Source organism: Thalassophryne amazonica, chromosome 3, assembly GCF_902500255.1.
Source record: "Thalassophryne amazonica chromosome 3, fThaAma1.1, whole genome shotgun sequence".
Classification (NCBI taxonomy): domain Eukaryota; kingdom Metazoa; phylum Chordata; class Actinopteri; order Batrachoidiformes; family Batrachoididae; genus Thalassophryne; species Thalassophryne amazonica.
The window spans coordinates 70988107-71006963 of NC_047105.1; the positions used below are offsets into that span (position 1 = coordinate 70988107).

At 40.8% G+C, this 18857-nt stretch overlaps 1 protein-coding gene across 3 annotated transcripts in view; it reads right to left on the reverse strand.

Annotated features, from left to right (window-relative positions):
• Nucleotides 1-1654: 1654 nt before the first annotated feature.
• smarcc2 (SWI/SNF related, matrix associated, actin dependent regulator of chromatin, subfamily c, member 2) overlaps nucleotides 1655-18857 on the reverse strand; it is a 37458-nt gene continuing 20255 nt past the window's right edge. For 2 of the 3 annotated variants that reach the window (XM_034166697.1, XM_034166696.1), the window contains exons 15-26: nucleotides 18072-18185; nucleotides 17199-17352; nucleotides 16944-17060; nucleotides 16157-16219; nucleotides 15593-15851; nucleotides 14235-14396; nucleotides 14016-14077; nucleotides 13811-13931; nucleotides 13560-13723; nucleotides 13336-13470; nucleotides 6633-6996; nucleotides 1655-4101 (exon numbers count right to left, since the gene is read on the reverse strand). In XM_034166697.1, the coding sequence (XP_034022588.1) occupies nucleotides 4037-4101; nucleotides 6633-6996; nucleotides 13336-13470; nucleotides 13560-13723; nucleotides 13811-13931; nucleotides 14016-14077; nucleotides 14235-14396; nucleotides 15593-15851; nucleotides 16157-16219; nucleotides 16944-17060; nucleotides 17199-17352; nucleotides 18072-18185 (1780 nt within the window). In that variant the 3' untranslated portion in view covers nucleotides 1655-4036. Of the gene's footprint in view, nucleotides 4102-6632; nucleotides 6997-13335; nucleotides 13471-13559; nucleotides 13724-13810; nucleotides 13932-14015; nucleotides 14078-14234; nucleotides 14397-15592; nucleotides 15852-16156; nucleotides 16220-16943; nucleotides 17353-18071; nucleotides 18186-18857 lie in introns of all 3 variants that reach the window. The other variant, XM_034166695.1, reaches the window with a different exon arrangement.

An 18857-nucleotide genomic window follows, 5' to 3' on the forward strand; every position in this document is an offset into this window, starting at 1 on the left:
TGTACCAGCCCAAACTCCCCACCTGCCACTGTCCCCAGAGCGGGGCTGGGTGCTTGACACCAGAAGCGAGAGCCTGCTTGGGGCTCGTCTCACCAGGTGTAGTGACCCCCTCCACCACTTTTTTTTTTTTTTTTTTGCGGAAATGCAGTTTGCGATCTAGATTTCCTGAAGTAATTGATCTGTAAACTGAAATTTGTAAAGTACTTAAAGAAAATGTATATCATGACTAATATAAACATTTTGCAAGAGCTGCATTCACTTTTTGTGGTTTATTCAGTTTGCAGCAAAATTATTAATGGTTCACGGATATTCATATTGGATATTGGATTGTGGAAATTTTCATTAATGGTTTGTGTATAATTCACGATTTGCAGCAGATTCATGTTTTAGGGGTCAAGAAAGTCAATTTTGTTTTTTTTCTCCTGTTATGTTGGAAGCAGGAAAAACAGTGACCCATGAAGAGTTGAGTGACTTTGAGAAGGGCCAAATGTCTACTGTCAGTGTGATGTAAATAATCAGATCAGCTCCTACAAACTATTGTAATATACACAAGATATCAATTGTACTTTGAGCTGATCATGGGTTAACCCACTAGTGAAGACTTGTAAACCCAGAGTGAAATTATCACAGCTGCGCACTCAGATGGGAACTTCGAAACAGTGCATCATTTATCTGGGTCTTGATGCCTCAGTGGAGAGCACTGAAAACTTTGACCCAGGTTCACTGCATTTTCTCTTCTCTTAACCAGCTTAGGCTCCTCTGAAATGACCAGTGTGAGTCCATACAGGCCAGTGGGCTGTACTGTGCTGCTTTTGCCTGAAGCCTTCAAAGGATGATGCTAAGAAGTGAGGACATCAGAGCGCAAATGATGTTGGGCCTAACGCGCGTGCGCCCCCCCCCCCCCCATTGTGATAGCTGGACAACTGGGCCAGAGCAACTGGAATTACAGCTCTTGTGGAATGAACCTAATCTCTAGTGGTCCGTACCTACCAAAAGTGTTCCAAGGAAGAAAAATCAAGAAAGGATTGACACTATTACTGGGGGCCTAGGCTTACTGATGTGCACAGAGATCGAAGGCTGGTCCATGTGGTCCAATCCAACAGAAGGATCTGCTGCTAATCTGTTGGTGCCAGATAGTCCAAAGTCTAGAAGTCCATGTCTCAGTAGATCAGAGCTAGTCTGGTGGCAAAAGGGGGACCTACGCAATGTTATGACTGATGGGTGTGTATTTTTATGCCTCATTTTAGACGTAAAATATAAAAATAACAGAGGCAACTTTATTCTTCGACAAAACTGAATTGATAAAGAATTTAGTGGACAGGGAATTAACTGAAGAAAGAAAAACATTGAATGGTACATCATTCCTTGCGGTGGCTCTTGATGTTGATTTTTGTATTTTAGAGCTACATGATAGTCTGACACTTCACAGTACAGAAATTGAAAAATCAAGAGAAATTTAACATTTTGGATTAAGCTTTTAATCATTTTGTCAAGGTGTCAGATGGCTGTTTAAAATTTAAATTTGTTTGGATCCAATTTCCCAAAACGATTTTAAATTTAACATGACTTTATTTCCTTCCACTTTGCTCTAAGATCTCAGTCATCCTGGTGCTGAAGGAAAAGGCCCAAATCTGCTGCCGGCTTGTTGGTAGAGGTCGAAGTGCTGCTCTGTTTTTATTTGTGGCTTGTGTGTATCTGACAGAATCAGGCCTTAAAACACAAAATAAACCAGTCGACACAGTGACCCCTCTTCTCATCTTTATCCCTCCGCTCCCATTACTTTTTAAGTAAAACCCAAAACCTGGACTTTTTTTTCTGTTCAGTACAAACTGTGGGTGTAACTATCAGCAGTGTGATATTGCCAGAGGGAATTGGTTCTTACATTTTTATCATGAAATTGCTATTTTCAGCTGAGTGGAGAAAAAAAAAAAACTATACAGAAACCAGACACATTTCATATCACAAAGTTCACACAATGTAGTAATAATACAGATAAAAGAAGTCTGTCTCACATCCATGGTGAGCTCTGCAATACTGACACAGTTGTAACGCTCCATCTGACTGGATGAGAACTCAGGACACTGACGCGGTTTGAGGATTGAAATCAGAACACAGGTCGTCATAATACTTCATCCTTACAGAATGGCACTGAAAGTTTGGACAAGATACTGATCTCGATGGCATGCATTCACGTATACACGCTCTCACACACATCCCGGACGGAACGGCTCCAACAGAGCTGGAGGACAGAGGTAAAGACAAAGTAAAAATACAAAAATCGATGAATAAAAAGTGAAGGTATTAAAAACACAATTCAGCATTTGTTTCTCAATTGGATAAACACGATTACAAAAAAAAAAGAGTAACTATAATTGTGAACGGGCAGATCTGTTGTCTCTGACTTCTCAAAAGCTCTTTAGTTTTGTTTTTTTTTCTTTTTTTGGGGGGGGGGTGTCCCCTCTTTCAGTCCATTCCTCACAGACCAGCAGCACTTTGAGTTGATCCAGTTTGGAAAAAGATGACGCTGCTCACTGATATTTTAAAAAGGGAGATTAATTACAAAGAGGCCATTCCAGGATGATGACCACTCTTATGTGGAACATCACGCTCTGTTCGTGCTGATGTTCGAGCAGTTTGTATCAGATTATTACAAGACAACAGAAAATCCAGTTCACAGCACATTTTCTTAAAGTCTAACCAGACGTTCTGAAAGCCACAGTGTGTATAATTTAGGAGTGTTTAGGGGACAGCATGGTGGCACAGTGGTTAGTACCACCCCAGTCCATTCTCCATGTAATGTAGAGTTATGTCAGGAGGGGCATCTGGCACAAAACCAAAATTAAGTGGATATGGTGTAGCAACCTCAAGTTAAAAAACAACTGAATTTGAAGGGGCTGACTATTAGCATAAAGGGAACATAGCTAACATAACCATCTGTGCATTAGTATGTCAACACCTGCAGCAACAAAGCAACATGTTTTCATAATCTTGAGCCAACATGGGAGCCAGCCACCTTATGGAAGCCGCCATGTTGATACAGTAGCCCAAAAGGGACATACTTCGCATTTTACAGTACGGCCAGAAGACTGGAAAAAAGAGAAGAAGAATCAGTGGTTGCTCCCTTATACACCATCTACTGGCTGCTACTGCAAGACAACAAATCTGAAAACCCTCATTTGTGAAATAGAGGACCATAAACATTGCTTATCACATGGGAGCAAGAGTCCTTGTTGACATATAAGTGAAAATGTGAAGGCAAAACCAAATCACGATCGGCAATGGCATGATAAAATCTACAACCTCACCACTAAGTGACACTAAATCATACACACTGTAGCTTCAATGGAATTGTCAAGGGCCTCTGATTTGTCTTTTATCTGGAGTAAAACAGTTTAAAACTTGCGACCATCAGGTCAGACCCTGTAGAATGACCACTGTCCACGTAACACAAAGAATATAGAAAGAGTAACATTCCCAGTAACGCTGAGTATGATAAAGTATTTAAGACAACAAAAGGACAATAAGTGCTAATGTTCATGTTCATGAATGCTTCAAGTCTTTGAATGAGACCTAGGGAAACATTAAAAGTGCAAATTTTATCACATTTTAGTTAGTACCAACAAACAGCAAACTGGAGAGCTTATGAGGCATCACGAGCTGTGATGTAAAAAAATAAGAATAAAAAATGCACCGATTTTTAAAACACTGAAAACACAAGATGAGTCTTTTCATCTTCACGACCACCTCTTAGGTTGCCAGATCTCTGCTGTTGCAGCTTACGCACCGAAATCTATATTCTTCAATTTTATTGATCAAATTCAATTTGAAGGGACTCATTTTTCATCAATAATGTTAAAGCTGGCTTGATTTAGATGCTTTCCTTTTTGTTCTCACATTAGCTGTCCTAGTTAAAAAAAAAATGAAAAAGTTAAACACGTTTTCTTCCTTCAGTTTCTGACTTCATTTCAGCCGATGAAGGTGGGATCCAAAGTGGTCAGAGTCATTCTGATTCCCAGCCAGTTATTTTTGAAAAGACTCACTGCGGAGGAGGAACTGGAGCTGAAGGGTGGAACGTTTCCCCGGGAAGGTGAGCATTGGCCTCTGCGAATGATAAAAAAAACAGTGAAAATTCTTTAATCAGAGCAGCCTGTTTCACTGGTTTGGTTTCTCATATATATATATGAGACAGAGTTGAGGACAAAATTCTTGGTCTGCGCCTCCATAGCCCATTCTTGTCCAGGGCTTTAGTGATTGTCTTCTTTGAGAATAGAATTCCAGACTTGGCTAAATCACTCACTAGTGTCTTGGCAGTTGTTCTGGGGTCTTTAGACACATCTCTCACTAGTTTTTCTTTCCAGAGTCTTTGAAATCTTTCATGGCTGTCTTTGAATTTCTTGTACTTCTCACTCTGAAACATTGTGACAACTTTGTATATCCTTCTCCTGCTCTGTGAGCATAAACATTTATTTTTCTAAAGTCTAAACTGATTTCTTTTGATGTTTTCTCAAGTGACAACTCAAACCCTTACTGAAGTTTTTGTGCTGTGTGTACAATGGAAGATAACCCTCAGCTTTAACTTGACTTTACAAGCTTTCAGCATTATAAAGCACAACATTGCACAACAGTGGTTTGAGCTATGGTTCAACAAAAAGGTCAGTTCTTAAGGGGACTAATAATTTTGAAGTTGGTAGATTTTGGTTTTTGTGAAATAACTTAGTTTCTGTGTGCAAAAATTATATAATTATCCAAAATGAAACTAGGATGTTTAGAAATAATGTGTTGAAAATTTGGCGCATAACTTACCTACAACTTATGTCCTGCATGTGTGGGACATATGAGTCATACGCTGGCATGTGTTGAAAATTTTCAGCATGCCCAAAATTTCTAGAAGTGCTCATTATAGTACGGTGTATATCAGCATGCTTCAGTGTTTCTGTGTAGGCTCTCAGTTGTCCAGGTGGTTTCCATAGTAGAGAAGCTTGAATCTTCGACTGGACTGGGTTTCTTGATCAGGACGCTTCAACACAGAGCCCTACAGGTGCTCACAACTGCAGAGGGAAGGGCTAAAGAACAACAACTTGTCCGGAAAGCCCTCACAGTATGTGGGTACCCACGATGGTCCCTGGACAAAGTGCAGAAGTCCCAGAGAACAAAGAGACCAGATAGACAGGAGACGGAGACAAGAAGAAGAGGAGTGTCTCTCCCTTATTTAGCAGGAGTAGGGGAAAAACTACAGAGGATCTTCAGACAGCACAAAATCCCAGATTACTTTAAACCGGTTAACACCTTGAGACAGAAATTAGTTCACCCTAAGGACAGGATCCCTAGTTACAAACAGAGCAATGTAGTGTATTCTATCAAATGTCAGGAAAACTGTAACGAACACTACATAGGTGAGACTAAGCAACCTTTACACAAAAGGCTATACCAGCACCGCAGAGAGGGCGCCAGTGGACCTCAGTCTGCAGTTCATCTCCACCTTAAAGACACTAACCACACGTTTGAGGACAAGGAAGTTAAAATATTAGCCAGAGAGAAGAAATGGTTTGAGAGAGGGGTCAAGGAGGCATTCTTTGTGAAACGTTTGAAACCCAGCCTTAACCGGGGAGGGGGTCTGAGACACGCTTTATCCCCTGTTTACAATGGGGTACTCAGGTCAAAGCAGTTTCAGTATTTTGTTCATGGTAATGAGTCATTCACGTCATCAGCAGAGTCGTCAAGGGAGCCATCAGGAGAGGGACAGCTGCCCTGTCATTAGGAGGGTGCTAACTAGAGCACAATAGGTGCTAATTAGAGCTATTGTTTAGTCACCAGCCTATAGCAGTCTGGCTCTCGGTAGGAGGGGTCTGGTTAGGTTTAAAACTCCAGCTTTTGTGACTTCTTGATTATTCTTCTCTACAAGAGTCAAGACAGAAGTCAGACCACCACAGCAAGAATTTTAGTTGAGGAAGCTTCTGCGATTTGAAGCGAAACGTCCTCGCGTCAAGCAACCCAGTCCAGTCGAAGATTCAAGCTTCTCTACCATGCTTCAGTGTATTTCAACATGCTCTTAACTTACCCATAAGATATTAGACGTATGCCAGCATTTTTTTAATATGGTCGGCATATGCTGGCTAAATCGTCAAGGTGTGACAGGGCCTTAAAAAAACACTTGGAAAAATTTTTAAGAAAACATTAAACTTCAGTTGTTTAAAGACAGGGAAAAGTACAGTATGTCGGATTGGTATCGCAGAGACCGAAAGTTCCAGTATAGGTACTATCATATCAGACAAGTGGAATCCCATCCGTACTTTTGCACAAAGAGGTACACCAGGGAGAGGTTTCCGAGTACTCATTTCACAAGAAAGTATTGTGGTACCTGAAAAAAGAACAGCTGAGCAGACCAACTCAAAGGTGTTACAAAAATTCTGCCTTTGTGAATCACTCATTTCTGTATATTTGATTGATTTTTCTTCTTTGTGCATTAAGGTTTATAGTCATAACTTAGAAAACTTGCATTTTGTGACTTGGGTGGATAGTCACCTGGTGACTTGTGTCTGTTTGGTGGAATGCAGTGAGGCAGCAGGCTGAGTCAGTTGCTCAGTGCAATCTGCACACATAGACCTGTGTAAAGTAACTGCAGAGATGATTACCGTGGAGTGCGGGAGCCGTGCTGGAGCCGGAGTGTCCTGTCGGAGCCTGGCCTGGGGGGCGGGGCGGTGAGGTGTGAGTGCCTGAAGGTGTTTGTGACTCGGGAGCTGGGGCAGAAGAAGCTGGAGGTGCCGGGCTGGGTGCAGGCTGAGGCGCTGTAGAGGCGGGGGCTTGCTGACCTGCTGCGAGACCTTGAGGCGATGGGCCTGAAGCAGCCTGGTTGGAATGAGGAGCCCCGGCCTGGCTGTGCTGCTGGTGCTGAATCTGCTGGAAATGCTGCTGGCGAGCCCTCATCTCGGCATATTTCAGCTGCTCCATGTGGAAAGACTGACGGTCAGCCAGCAGCTGCTGCCGCTGGTACTCCAACTACACACAGACACACAAATGTCACATGCATGTTCACAAAAATATGTACAAATATCATTCATTCACCTAGTACAAGAAGCACTGTATGTGCTGAGTCTACTACATACAGTAGTGTTTAGAATAATAGTAGTGCTATGTGACTAAAAAGATTAATTCAGGTTTTGAGTATATTTCTTATTGTTATATGGGAAACAAGGTACCAGTAGATTCTCACAAATCCAACAAGACCAAGCATTCATGATATGCACACTCTTAAGGCTATGAAATTGGGCTATAAGTAAAAAAGTAGAAAAGGGGGTGTTCACAATAATAGTAGTGTGGCATTCAGTCAGTGAGTTTGTCAATTTTGTGGAACAAACAGGTGTGAATCAGGTGTCCCCTACTTAAGGATGAAGCCAGCACTTATTGAACATGCTTTTCTCTTTGAAAGCCTGAGGAAAATGGGATGTTCAAAAGATTGTTCAGAAGAACAGGGTAGTCTGATTAAAAAGTTGATTGGAGAGGGGAAAACTTATACACAGGTGCAAAAAGTTATAGGATGTTCATCTACAATGAATATCCAATGCTTTAAAATGGACAAAAAACCAGAGACGCGTGGAAGAAAAGGGAAAACAACCATCAAAATGGATAGAAGAATAACCAGAATGGCAAAGGCTCACCCACTGATCAGCTCCAGGATGATCAAAGACAGTCTGGAGTTACCTGTAAGTGCTGTGACAGTTAGAAGACGCCTGTGTGAAGCTCATTTATTTGCAAGAATCCCCCTCAAAGTCCCTCTGTTAAATAAAAGACAATTTCACTGATACTTACTGGACTGGTAAGCATTGAAAGCCGAGACAGACATGTTCAAACTTGTCCTCTGATACGCCGAAACGGAGGTGTTCCTTTGTCTCGCTTCCAAAGCGAATCGGTCGTGACGCGCGAAGCCTCCGCGCGGCTTTCCATGACAAAATCTCTTGTTAAAAGTGAAATCTGCTGGAAAATGGCTGATGTCCAGCTCTTGTGATAACCAGAGAAAGAGCACACGACGGTCTCGTATCCACAGAGCCATCACCTCAGAAATGGTCCGGTGGCTTGTGCCGTGTCGTCGCAGCTCGGAGCGCGGCGCGCTGAGCATCCTTAAAGGGGTCCTTAAAGCTGTAGTAATAGTCCTTATTCTCTGTGAAGCCCGTACAATTTTCACCAAAAGCCAGATAAATTTTTCGAATGGTTTCCAGGTGCCAGTCTCTAACAGCTTCTGAAAAAATTCTGATGGAAAAAAACCCCAAATCATTCCGCCATTTCCAGACAATGAAAATCCGACGACTGGGCGGGACCACTCCTTCCACAAGGCGTGCTCACAGGCGAATGATGTCACAGATCAGGCGTGGAAAAACTCACGCATGCGCACAAGGGTTCAAGCTTGTCTGACGTGAAAACATATGAATCAAATCCATATAGTTAAAAAAAAATAAAAAGGTACGATACTTTATGGACAGACCTCGTATCTCAGTGACAGATATCTGAAGCTTTTGTACAACAATCATTTCCACATAAATTCAGCATTATTTCATCACAAAAGACGGTGGAGCGATCAGAGCACCACAGCTCAGATGTGCTGCTGCGCCTACGTCATTTCAGAGCGTCAGTAACAACTCACTGATTATTGGCTCGTTTTCTGCTTAAAACTGACTTTAGAATGATTTAAGACAGGGGTTTTCAAAGTGTGGGACAGTGAGCTCCCCTCAGAGAACAAATCAAATCAAATCAAATCAATTTAATTTATATAGCGCCAAATCACAACAAACAGTTGCCCCAAGGCGCTTCATATTGCAAGGCAAAGCCATACAATAATTACAGAAAAACCCCAACTGTCAAAACGACCCCCTGTGAGCAAGCACTTGGCGACAGTGGGAAGGAAAAACTCCCTTTTAACAGGAAGAAACCTCCAGCAGAACCAGGCTCAGGGAGGGGCAGTCTTCTGCTGGGACTGGTTGGGGCTGAGGGAGAGAACCAGGAGAAAGACATGCTGTGGAGGGGAGCAGAGATCAATCACTAATGATTAAATGCAGAGTGGTGCATACAGAGCAAAAAGAGAAAGAAACACTCAGTGCATCATGGGAACCCCCCAGCAGTCTAAGTCTATAGCAGCATAACTAAGGGATGGTTCAGGGTCACCTGATCCAGCCCTAACTATAAGCTTTAGCAAAAAGGAAAGTTTTAAGCCTAATCTTAAAAGTAGAGAGGGTGTCTGTCTCCCTGATCCGAATTGGGAGCTGGTTCCAGAGGAGAGGAGCCTGAAAGCTGAAGGCTCTGCCTCCCATTCTACTCTTACAAACCCTAGGAACTACAAGTAAGCCTGCAGTCTGAGAGCGAGGCGCTCTATTGGGGTGATATGGTACTATGAGGTCCCTAAGATAAGATGGGACCTGATTATTCAAAACCTTATAAGTAAGAAGAAGAATTTTAAATTCTATTCTAGAATTAACAGGAAGCCAATGAAGAGAGGCCAAAATGGGTGAGATATGCTCTCTCCTTCTAGTCCCTGTCAGTACTCTAGCTGCAGCATTTTGAATGAACTGAAGGCTTTTCAGGGAACTTTTAGGACAACCTGAAAATAATGAATTACAATAGTCCAGCCTAGAGGAAATAAATGCATGAATTAGTTTTTCAGCATCACTCTGAGACAAGACCTTTCTAATTTTAGAGATATTGCGCAAATGCAAAAAGGCAGTCCTACATATTTGTTTAATATGCGCACTGAATGACATATCCTGATCAAAAATGACTCCAAGATTTCTCACAGTATTACTAGAGGTCAGGGTAATGCCATCCAGAGTAAGGATCTGGTTAGACACCATGTTTCTAAGATTTGTGGGGCCAAGTACAATAACTTCAGTTTTATCTGAGTTTAAAAGCAGGAAATTAGAGGTCATCCATGTCTTTATGTCTGTAAGACAATCCTGCAGTTTAGCTAATTGGTGTGTGTCCTCTGGCTTCATGGATAGATAAAGCTGGGTATCATCTGCGTAACAATGAAAATTTAAGCAATGCTGTCTAATAATACTGCCTAAGGGAAGCATGTATAAAGTGAATAAAATTGGTCCTAGCACAGAACCTTGTGGAACTCCATAATTAACCTTAGTCTGTGAAGAAGATTCCCCATTTACATGAACAAATTGTAATCTATTAGATAAATATGATTCAAACCACCGCAGCACAGTGCCTTTAATACCTATGGCATGCTCTAATCTCTGTAATAAAATTTTAGGCTCAACAGTATCAAAAGCAGCACTGAGGTCTAACAGAACAAGCACAGAGATGAGTCCACTGTCTGAGGCCATAAGAAGATCATTTGTAACCTTCACTAATGCTGTTTCTGTACTATGATGAATTCTAAACCCTGACTGAAACTCTTCAAATAGACCATTCCTCTGCAGATGATCAGTTAGCTGTTTTACAACTACCCTTTCAAGAATTTCTGAGAGAAAAGGAAGGTTGGAGATTGGGCTAATTATTAGCTAAGATAGCTGGGTCAAGTGATGGCTTTTTAAGTAATGGTTTAATTACTGCCACCTTAAAAGCCTGTGGTACATAGCCAACTAATAAAGACAGATTGATCATATTTAAGATCGAAGCATTAATTAATGGTAGGGCTTCCTTGAGCAGCCTGGTAGGAATGGGGTCTAATAGACATGTTGATGGTTTGGAGGAAGTAACTAATGAAAATAACTCAGACAGAACAATCGGAGAGAAAGAGTCTAACCAAATACCGGCATCACTGAAAGCAGCCAAAGAGAACGATATGTCTTTGGGATGGTTATGAGTAATTTTTTCTCTAATAGTTAAAATTTTATTAGCAAAGAAAGTCATGAAGTCATTATTAATTAAAGTTAAAGGAATACTCGGCTCAACAGAGCTCTGACTCTTTGTCAGCCTGGCTACAGTGCTGAAAAGAAACCTGGGGTTGTTCTTATTTTCTTCAATTAGTGATGAGTAGTAAGATGTCCTAGCTTTACGGAGGGCTTTTTTATAGAGCAACAGACTCTTTTTCCAGGCTAAGTGAAGATCTTCTAAATTAGTGAGACGCCATTTCCTCTCCAACTTACGGGTTATCTGCTTTAAGCTGCGAGTTTGTGAGTTATACCACGGAGTCAGGCACTTCTGATTTAAGGCTCTCTTTTTCAGAGGAGCTACAGCATCCAAAGTTGTCCTCAATGAGGATATAAAACTATTGACGAGATAATCTATCTCACTCACAGAATTTAGGTAGCTACTCTGCCCTGTGTTGGTATATGGCATTGGAGAACATAAAGAAGGAATCATATCCTTAAACCTAGTTACAGCGCTTTCTGAAAGACTTCTACTGTAATGAAACTTATTCCCCACTGCTGGGTAGTCCATCAGAGTAAATGTAAAAGTTATTAAGAAATGATCAGACAGAAGGGGGTTTTCAGGGAATACTGTTAAGTCTTCAATTTCCATACCATAAGTCAGAACAAGATCTAAGGTATGATTAAAGTGGTGGGTGGACTCATTTACATTTTCAGCAAAGCCAATCGAGTCTAACAATAGATTAATTGCAGTGTTGAGACTGTCATTCTCAGCATCTGTGTGGATGTTAAAATCGCCCACTATAATTATCTTATCTGAGCTAAGCACTAAGTCAGACAAAAGGTCCGAAAATTCACAGAGAAACTCACAGTAACGACCAGGAGGACGATAGATAATAACAAATAAAACTGGTTTTTGGGACTTCCAATGAATAGCTGTTCCCCCCCAGCGACACACATACACATGATTTCAATATCTTTGTGTTTCTTTTTATTCTTTTACACGTTAAACGCATTTTAAAAGTATTTGTGTGTTTTTAAGGATCTGTCTATGCATTTACACATTTTACAGCCTTTGTAAACATTTTAAACATATTTTTAAAGAACTTTCTATTCTTTCACACATTTTACACCCTTTTCAAAAATTTTAAACGTGTTTTTAAAGAACTTTCTATTCTTAAATTTTTATCTTTTGTCATATTTTAAACATTGTTTTCTTAACATTTAAACATCTCTGTGTTTTTAAACATCTTTGGCATAACTAACACATTTTAACATAAATAATAAGGGATGGGTATTGATAAGATTTTATCTATCAATGCCATTATCGATTCTGCTTATCGATCCGATTCCTTAGCAATTCCTTTAACAATACCTCCTGTGAATTTTCTGTGTACTAAAAGTAGGCTTTACAGGTTTTCTATGTCAATAACATTTAAATGAGTCTGAAATTGTTCACTGGATCCTTGATCTCAGGACATAAATAGAAATACACAAAAGCATTTCCATTCAGACATTAATGGCACAAATCTAACTCCATACCTCTGAGCTGAACACAGGATGTCTCATTTTGGGAGGAAAAAATGTTTTAGTCTGTTGTCTGTGTTACAACATTTGGAAAGTGGTGTCATTTTATTTAAATGGTGATTCGCTTTGAAGTTATTAATTCTGAACGGACTCTAACTTGACTCGGCAGAGAGCCGCGCAGTTTTTGGAGCTGTGCGAACGGAACGGAGGACGATTCTCGTTTCTTACCTACAACAACACAAGAGTCCCAGTTAGTGACTTCATCTGCACAAAAGTGATTCACGATTGACATTTTTAAATGGCTTTGAGAGGATTTAAGAAGTGGAGTTGTCGGTTCTGAAAAGCAGCGAAGCAATGAACCAAAGAAGCAGCGGATCGGAGCACTACTTCATTGTTTTGAGCTTCAAAGTGGAGCCGTTACAGAAGCGGTTGATTACACACCCGCTGCAGGGTCTGTAATCAACGTAAAGAAATGATCATTTTCGCGATAAAACACCCTCAAAAACAATGGCCGCTCTGAAGGACCGATAAGGGATTCATTAAGCAAAAAGCTATTGATCGGTGCATCAAATCATTTCTTAATGATTCTCGAAAAGAACCGGTTCATGATACCCATCCTCGCACCTCCCCTGAAGAACTGTGGCGCCCCCCAGGAGGCGGGGGGGGGCTCACAGTTTGAAAACCACTGATTTAAGAGGTTTTAATTTGTCGTCTGATAGTTAATAATCACATTATTCCCTTTGGTCGCTTTGAGTGTCGAGAGTCAGACTCAGATGTGCTGCTGTGGTCCCAAATGACGCATGCGCAGTGAAGGCAGAGTGGACCGATTTTTAGAGGGGACCATTTGGTCTGCGACACTGGATTTAAGACAGGCCCTCATGTCCTTTTGTAAGGAGTCTTCATATGAATCCCGAATTCTCTCTGAAGTCAACTTCAGAGAGAATTCAATCAGCTTGTCTGCGGTCTTCCGATGCTAAATATCCTAGAATGTTTCACTCACTGCCTCCCGCTCTCTGTCCATGATGGTTTCGAGTTCTTCAAAGTGTCGCAGTTTAATCTCCAGCTTCTTCATTTGGGTCTCCACCAGCAGTGCCACCAAAGACTTGATTTTCCTCTCCTCCACTGCAGCCAGGTGCTTTGAAGACAGTGAAAGAGAAAATGAAGAAAAAGAGCACGATTTAAAAAAAAAAAAGAACAATGTAACAATGTGATAATTAACTTTACCTTTGCTTTGACAGCAGCAGCAGCTAGAGCGGATGCAGCCGCGGTTGCTAAGTTCCCCTCTCCCACATCACGTTCCACCTTAGCCTTCCTTTCTCCCTCGCTCTCTCCTTCTCTTTGCCCCTCCTCTGTTCCCTCTTTTCCGTCCTTCTCTTTCTCACTGTCGCCTACAGTCAGACACCACACTGTTAATTTATCACCTATATTATAGTGAGAGCGTTTTCCCTGTGTGTGACAGATGTGGACTTTCATACCCATTTCTGATTCTGCTTTGTCAGTTTCCCTCTCTCCTTCAACTTCTCTCCCTCTCTCTTCTTCCTTCTTCCCATTTTCTCCTTGTTTCACCTCTTCCTCTGTGGCTCCATCTTTGCTGTCCTGTGTGGGACATAAGCACGGCAGTGAACATTAAACCGCCACTATCCTAAACATTGACATGTTAAAAGAACAGATGTGTCACACCTTTGTCTCCCTCTTATCCTCACTTGATTGGCTGTCGCTTTTACTTTCATCACTGCTTTCATCTAAAACCAAGAGAAGACAAGATTATTCACTTTTTTCTCCATCTCTCCTCGTGTTTAATTTGGCTTGCAAATGGAGTTTTTTCTATCTCTTTTTTCTTTGTCTGCCTCTCATACTTGTGTGTGCACATATTACACATTGTGAATGTGTCCCTCGTACCAGGTCTCTCTCCTTCCTCCAGGCCCGTGCCTGCGATGCCGCTACCCTCCAGGCCATACAACGGATCCTGTCGGCCACTGACCCGCGCAGCCTCTTCCACGCGCCGTACATGGGCCTCAACAAGTGCTGCGGGAACCTCCTCTTTCATACGAGAAAACTCCTCTGAGAGCCAACAGGCATAAAGATGATTAGTGAGACTTGGTCATGACGAACGTCTATTACACTGTTCAGCACTGAATCAATCCAGAATACACAGTACTGACTGACAAATCACAAATTTAGCAGGATATCAGTTTTGTGTGGGTGCAACACTGGTACTAGTCTGTGGGACAAGCAGGTTTTCAGGACCATTAAGGTGCTCAAATAACACAATCCAGGATCGCTGTACTATGACATATACAAAAATGCATACTGGTCATCCCAGCATGGTAGCTATAGCTAAGTAGGGGTCAATGAAGGATTACACAGGGGTCAAAATAAAAAAAACAAAATCCTACAATCATATCGAAAAGTATCCCACAGTATTTTTCTGATCATAAAGAATCCAAAAATGTATTGTTTGGACTATCTATGTCTGAATGTCAAAGTTAAAAACAGCAGAAATAGTGACAATTTCAGTTTTGTGCTGGGGTCAGAAGTTAAAGTTGCTAATAAGAAACCATGTGTTGTGCTTAGTTGTCAAATTATAGGGTAACATATGACAGAGAATCCAACAGATATCAACCTGTTACCAGTCACCACTTCTGCTGTTTTTACCTCAGAACTTCATAACATTAAGTCATAGTCCAAACTATACCTTTTGGGAATCTTTATGCGACCACGCTGGGATGGCTACCATACATTTTTGTGTAGGTCACAGTATAATGAGGCTGGACTGTAAGTGTTGATTAGGTCCCTTAAGTGGTATTGATATGGTCAAAATTGGCTTTGGGCTCATGGACTATATAAATGATGCAGATGGTTCCAGATTAATACTGAACTTCCATACAGATGCTCAACCAGGATCAGAAACAGTGATGTCAGCACAGTGATAGCCATTCTGAGTAACAGAATTATTTAGTATGATTCACATAATTTACAATTTACAATTTACTGAATGAATGAATGAGAGAATGAATTTCTCTGGGTTCTGCTATGAAATAATGAACAAAAATCAAGCTTTTATAGAGCAAACAGGAATTTTGCATTTTATATGAATAAATGGTTAATTTAATGATATGAATAATCACATCATTATTTTAAACAAGGTACTCTGTGATAATGTTCAGTGTTCTGTAATTAGGAAGACAGGTGCATATTCAGGCATGAAACTGTTTCTGGTTGTTCAGAAGACACAACCAAAATGAGATAGTTCTCACCCAGAGCCGATTTGGCTGCAGCCGAGGCCACGCGAGGGTCGACAACAGAGGCGAGGAATGCCACGGTGCTCATGACGGGGTTTCCTGCTTGGCTGAAAGGTATTGGCTGATAGGCCAGTGGGCCCAAAGATGATGAGCTGTCCTCCAGGTAGGGGTCTTCGATGGGTAGTCGCAGGAAGTGCAGGATGCATTCATCCTGTGTACGGCTGCCCACGTGTTCTGACACCTTGTTCCAGTCGTCCTTGTACATCTCCAATCCCTTTCAAGTTTACACAAGGCATTATTATTCATAGTACATCTTTGTATTGGCACTCGTTACCTCATTTCTACCAATGCAATGCAAGTACTGGTGCCTGACTAATGTGGAGCTCAATGTTTTTAAACTGTAAAAACTCAACTTATCCAAGACCAATATACTATGTATCCTATCTCATTTTTCAATAACCTTAAAGTGGTCCGTTGTCATTGTCACATTGGCTTTCTGTGGCTCACTTCTACTCTCTACATAACCAGAACGTTAAACATTTATTGTCATACACGGACTCCGTGGGGGACTGTTATTACCTCAAGTAATAGTAGTGTTTCTTGTTCTGTCCATTCTCTCATGGAGCTTGCTGCACTCTTACTCTGCACACAAAACCATCACAATCACTATGTTAATAAGTAATACAAACAGGCATGTCACAGTAGTTACATTATTGACTTATATATATATATCTGCACTGAAGGTGAATGAACAGAAAAAGAAATCTGTTCTGTCATTTCTGATCACATTTCTGTGATCTTGTTTGTTCTCTTGTTGGAGTTTCACCGTGACTGAGACTCAGACAACTTTGGAACAGTAGTTAGTTTTAAGCCGAATTGAGGGGAGGGCAGGTTAACGTGAACAACTTGGTTTACTGTCTTTCTTTAAAAACAGTATCAAAGAAAAGTGACAACACATGTAATTTAAAGAATGAATAACTCTAAAACCCATGTGCCAAATGTCCAAGGTTTATATAAGTGAATTTTTTGTTAACAGAGTCCAAGAATCAATTTTATTTGTTTAGGTGGTGGGGTTTTATTTTATTTATGTTTTATATATTTAATATGTTTTAATGTTTTTTATACTATAGAATAACAAAGACAAAATATTCTTAAGATTGAAATGGTCTTTGAAATGGTGCACTTGAATTGTTACACTATTACATTATTACTACATCAGTGGCATTAAAATGGTCTTAAAATAGAAATATAGTCTGTGATTATTTCTGGAGCAATACAAGGACAGGACTAAAGGTGAAATCAGAAATCGCCCCCCCCCCAAAAAAAAAAAAATTACAGTCTGTTATTTGTCTAATTGGACTTTCACCTTAGTGGAGCCTGTCTTCTTGCTGTACATATCAGTGCGCAGACCAAAGTTTTGTAGGTCTGCTGGCTTCTCCTTCACTTTATCTGGGAAGGGTATCATCTGCTGAGCAGCAGGAGTCTGCAGATACACAGGCATTGAGAGAAAGACATTCAATTGCCCAAAGTGTGTGTGTGTGTGTGTGTGTGTGTGTGTGTGTGTGTGTGTGTGTGTGTGTGTGTGTGTGTGTGTGTGTGTGTGTGTGTGTGTGTTATATACCTGGGATGTCTTGGGTTGAAGGGGCACCAAACTGGATGGAGTATCTGCTAGAACATGAAAGTGAGATGTGGGCGGGGGGCCCATGGGTGTTGGCCGGCTCTCAGAGTCCACCTGGTAGTTGATGAGACCCCACTGCTCCAGGAAGGCATGGACCCTGCAGGAGACATGCATGTATTAAGGCACCAGTGCACATAAGACATAAGACAATAAAACAAACATACATTGTTACCTCTTCTTCAGCAACAGGTGGTGGCAAAAATACAAAATGCCAAACTAAACAAAACAGATACATAATTTAGAAAACACTATGGTTTGCAGTGGCAATGGCTATGATTTATTTAGGAAAGAATAAAGCTACAAAAACATATATTGTATGTTTTTCTGCTGTCAATATGCTGTAAATGTGCTGATATGTGCAGCTTGGCAAATCCACTTGAGGACGTTCATTTTTCAAATTCTTATTCATGCATTTATGATCAAGCTTATGCGCATGCAAATTTTTGATAACGCTGGTGCTAGCATACAACCACAGTTTTCCTCTAACATCAGAAGAAACACTGAATAAGCCCAATCAATTGGCCCCTCAAAGGTGACCTGACCTGTCATGTGACACTGTGACCCATCAAGGCCCGGGGGGGTGGGGGGATGATGACTAAAAATGTTAAAACACAATATTGTTTTTTGGACCCAACACAAAATCACAGGGAGAAAGTAAATCACTGCAACCTGAATCCTGAAATATAAGTTTACCCTGAAAACTAATTGTTTTTATGCTGGCAAGTTGGCTAATATCAGTTTTTTTAAAGCAACTACACAGACACAGTTACATATATGTCATATATAATCTATATGTGTTTTAAACCTTCCACACACCTCATGATCGCACACACATCTCCTGCCAGATTCCTGCGGCAGGCGGTGGAGGTCAGGTACTCCTGAGGGTTCAGACGGTAGGTGTCAATCATGAAGTTCCTGTATGCTAGATAACTGCAGAGAGATGCAGGTGGGCAGAGAACACAGAAATATTACAACTATTACAAGACCTAATGTATCAAAGTAGCTGTGACTCCTTTTTAATAGACTGATGTTGTGTTGTTTAGTGCATGTGCAAGAAGTACTACAGAAGTTGTTTGTGTGGAACGCCTTAGGGGAAAGCTTTAAAGTGAGCCATAGGACGTGTGCTCTGAGTAGATTACACAAACATGACGGAACTAATGAATAATACTGATGTGAAAATCAGAAAAATAAGGCAATACAAGGTTAATTAAGGTTAATTCATACAAGGCTATGAACGAGTACAGGTTTGGCGTAGAGTCCAGTTTCATCCCGGTGAATGATACAAGGAAAGGTGTACAGCATCATCATCAACGTGTCAGCAGACGATGTGTTTTAGATGAAATATGCACTTAACATGCTGTTTCATGCTGTTGTGAGGCAGCTGTGTTGTAAACAAATTTGCTAGGATTACTATAAGCGGTATTGTTTTGTTAGTCATAATTACAGTATTGCTGATTTTTTGCTGGATAAATACAACAAATTACTCAGTTCCATGCATTTTAGTGTAAGTTCAGGACAGTCTGAGTTGGAATGAGTGTAATTTTACTGTGAAATATTCTGGTATTGACACGTAAGTACCAAATTATTTAGCAATCATAATAA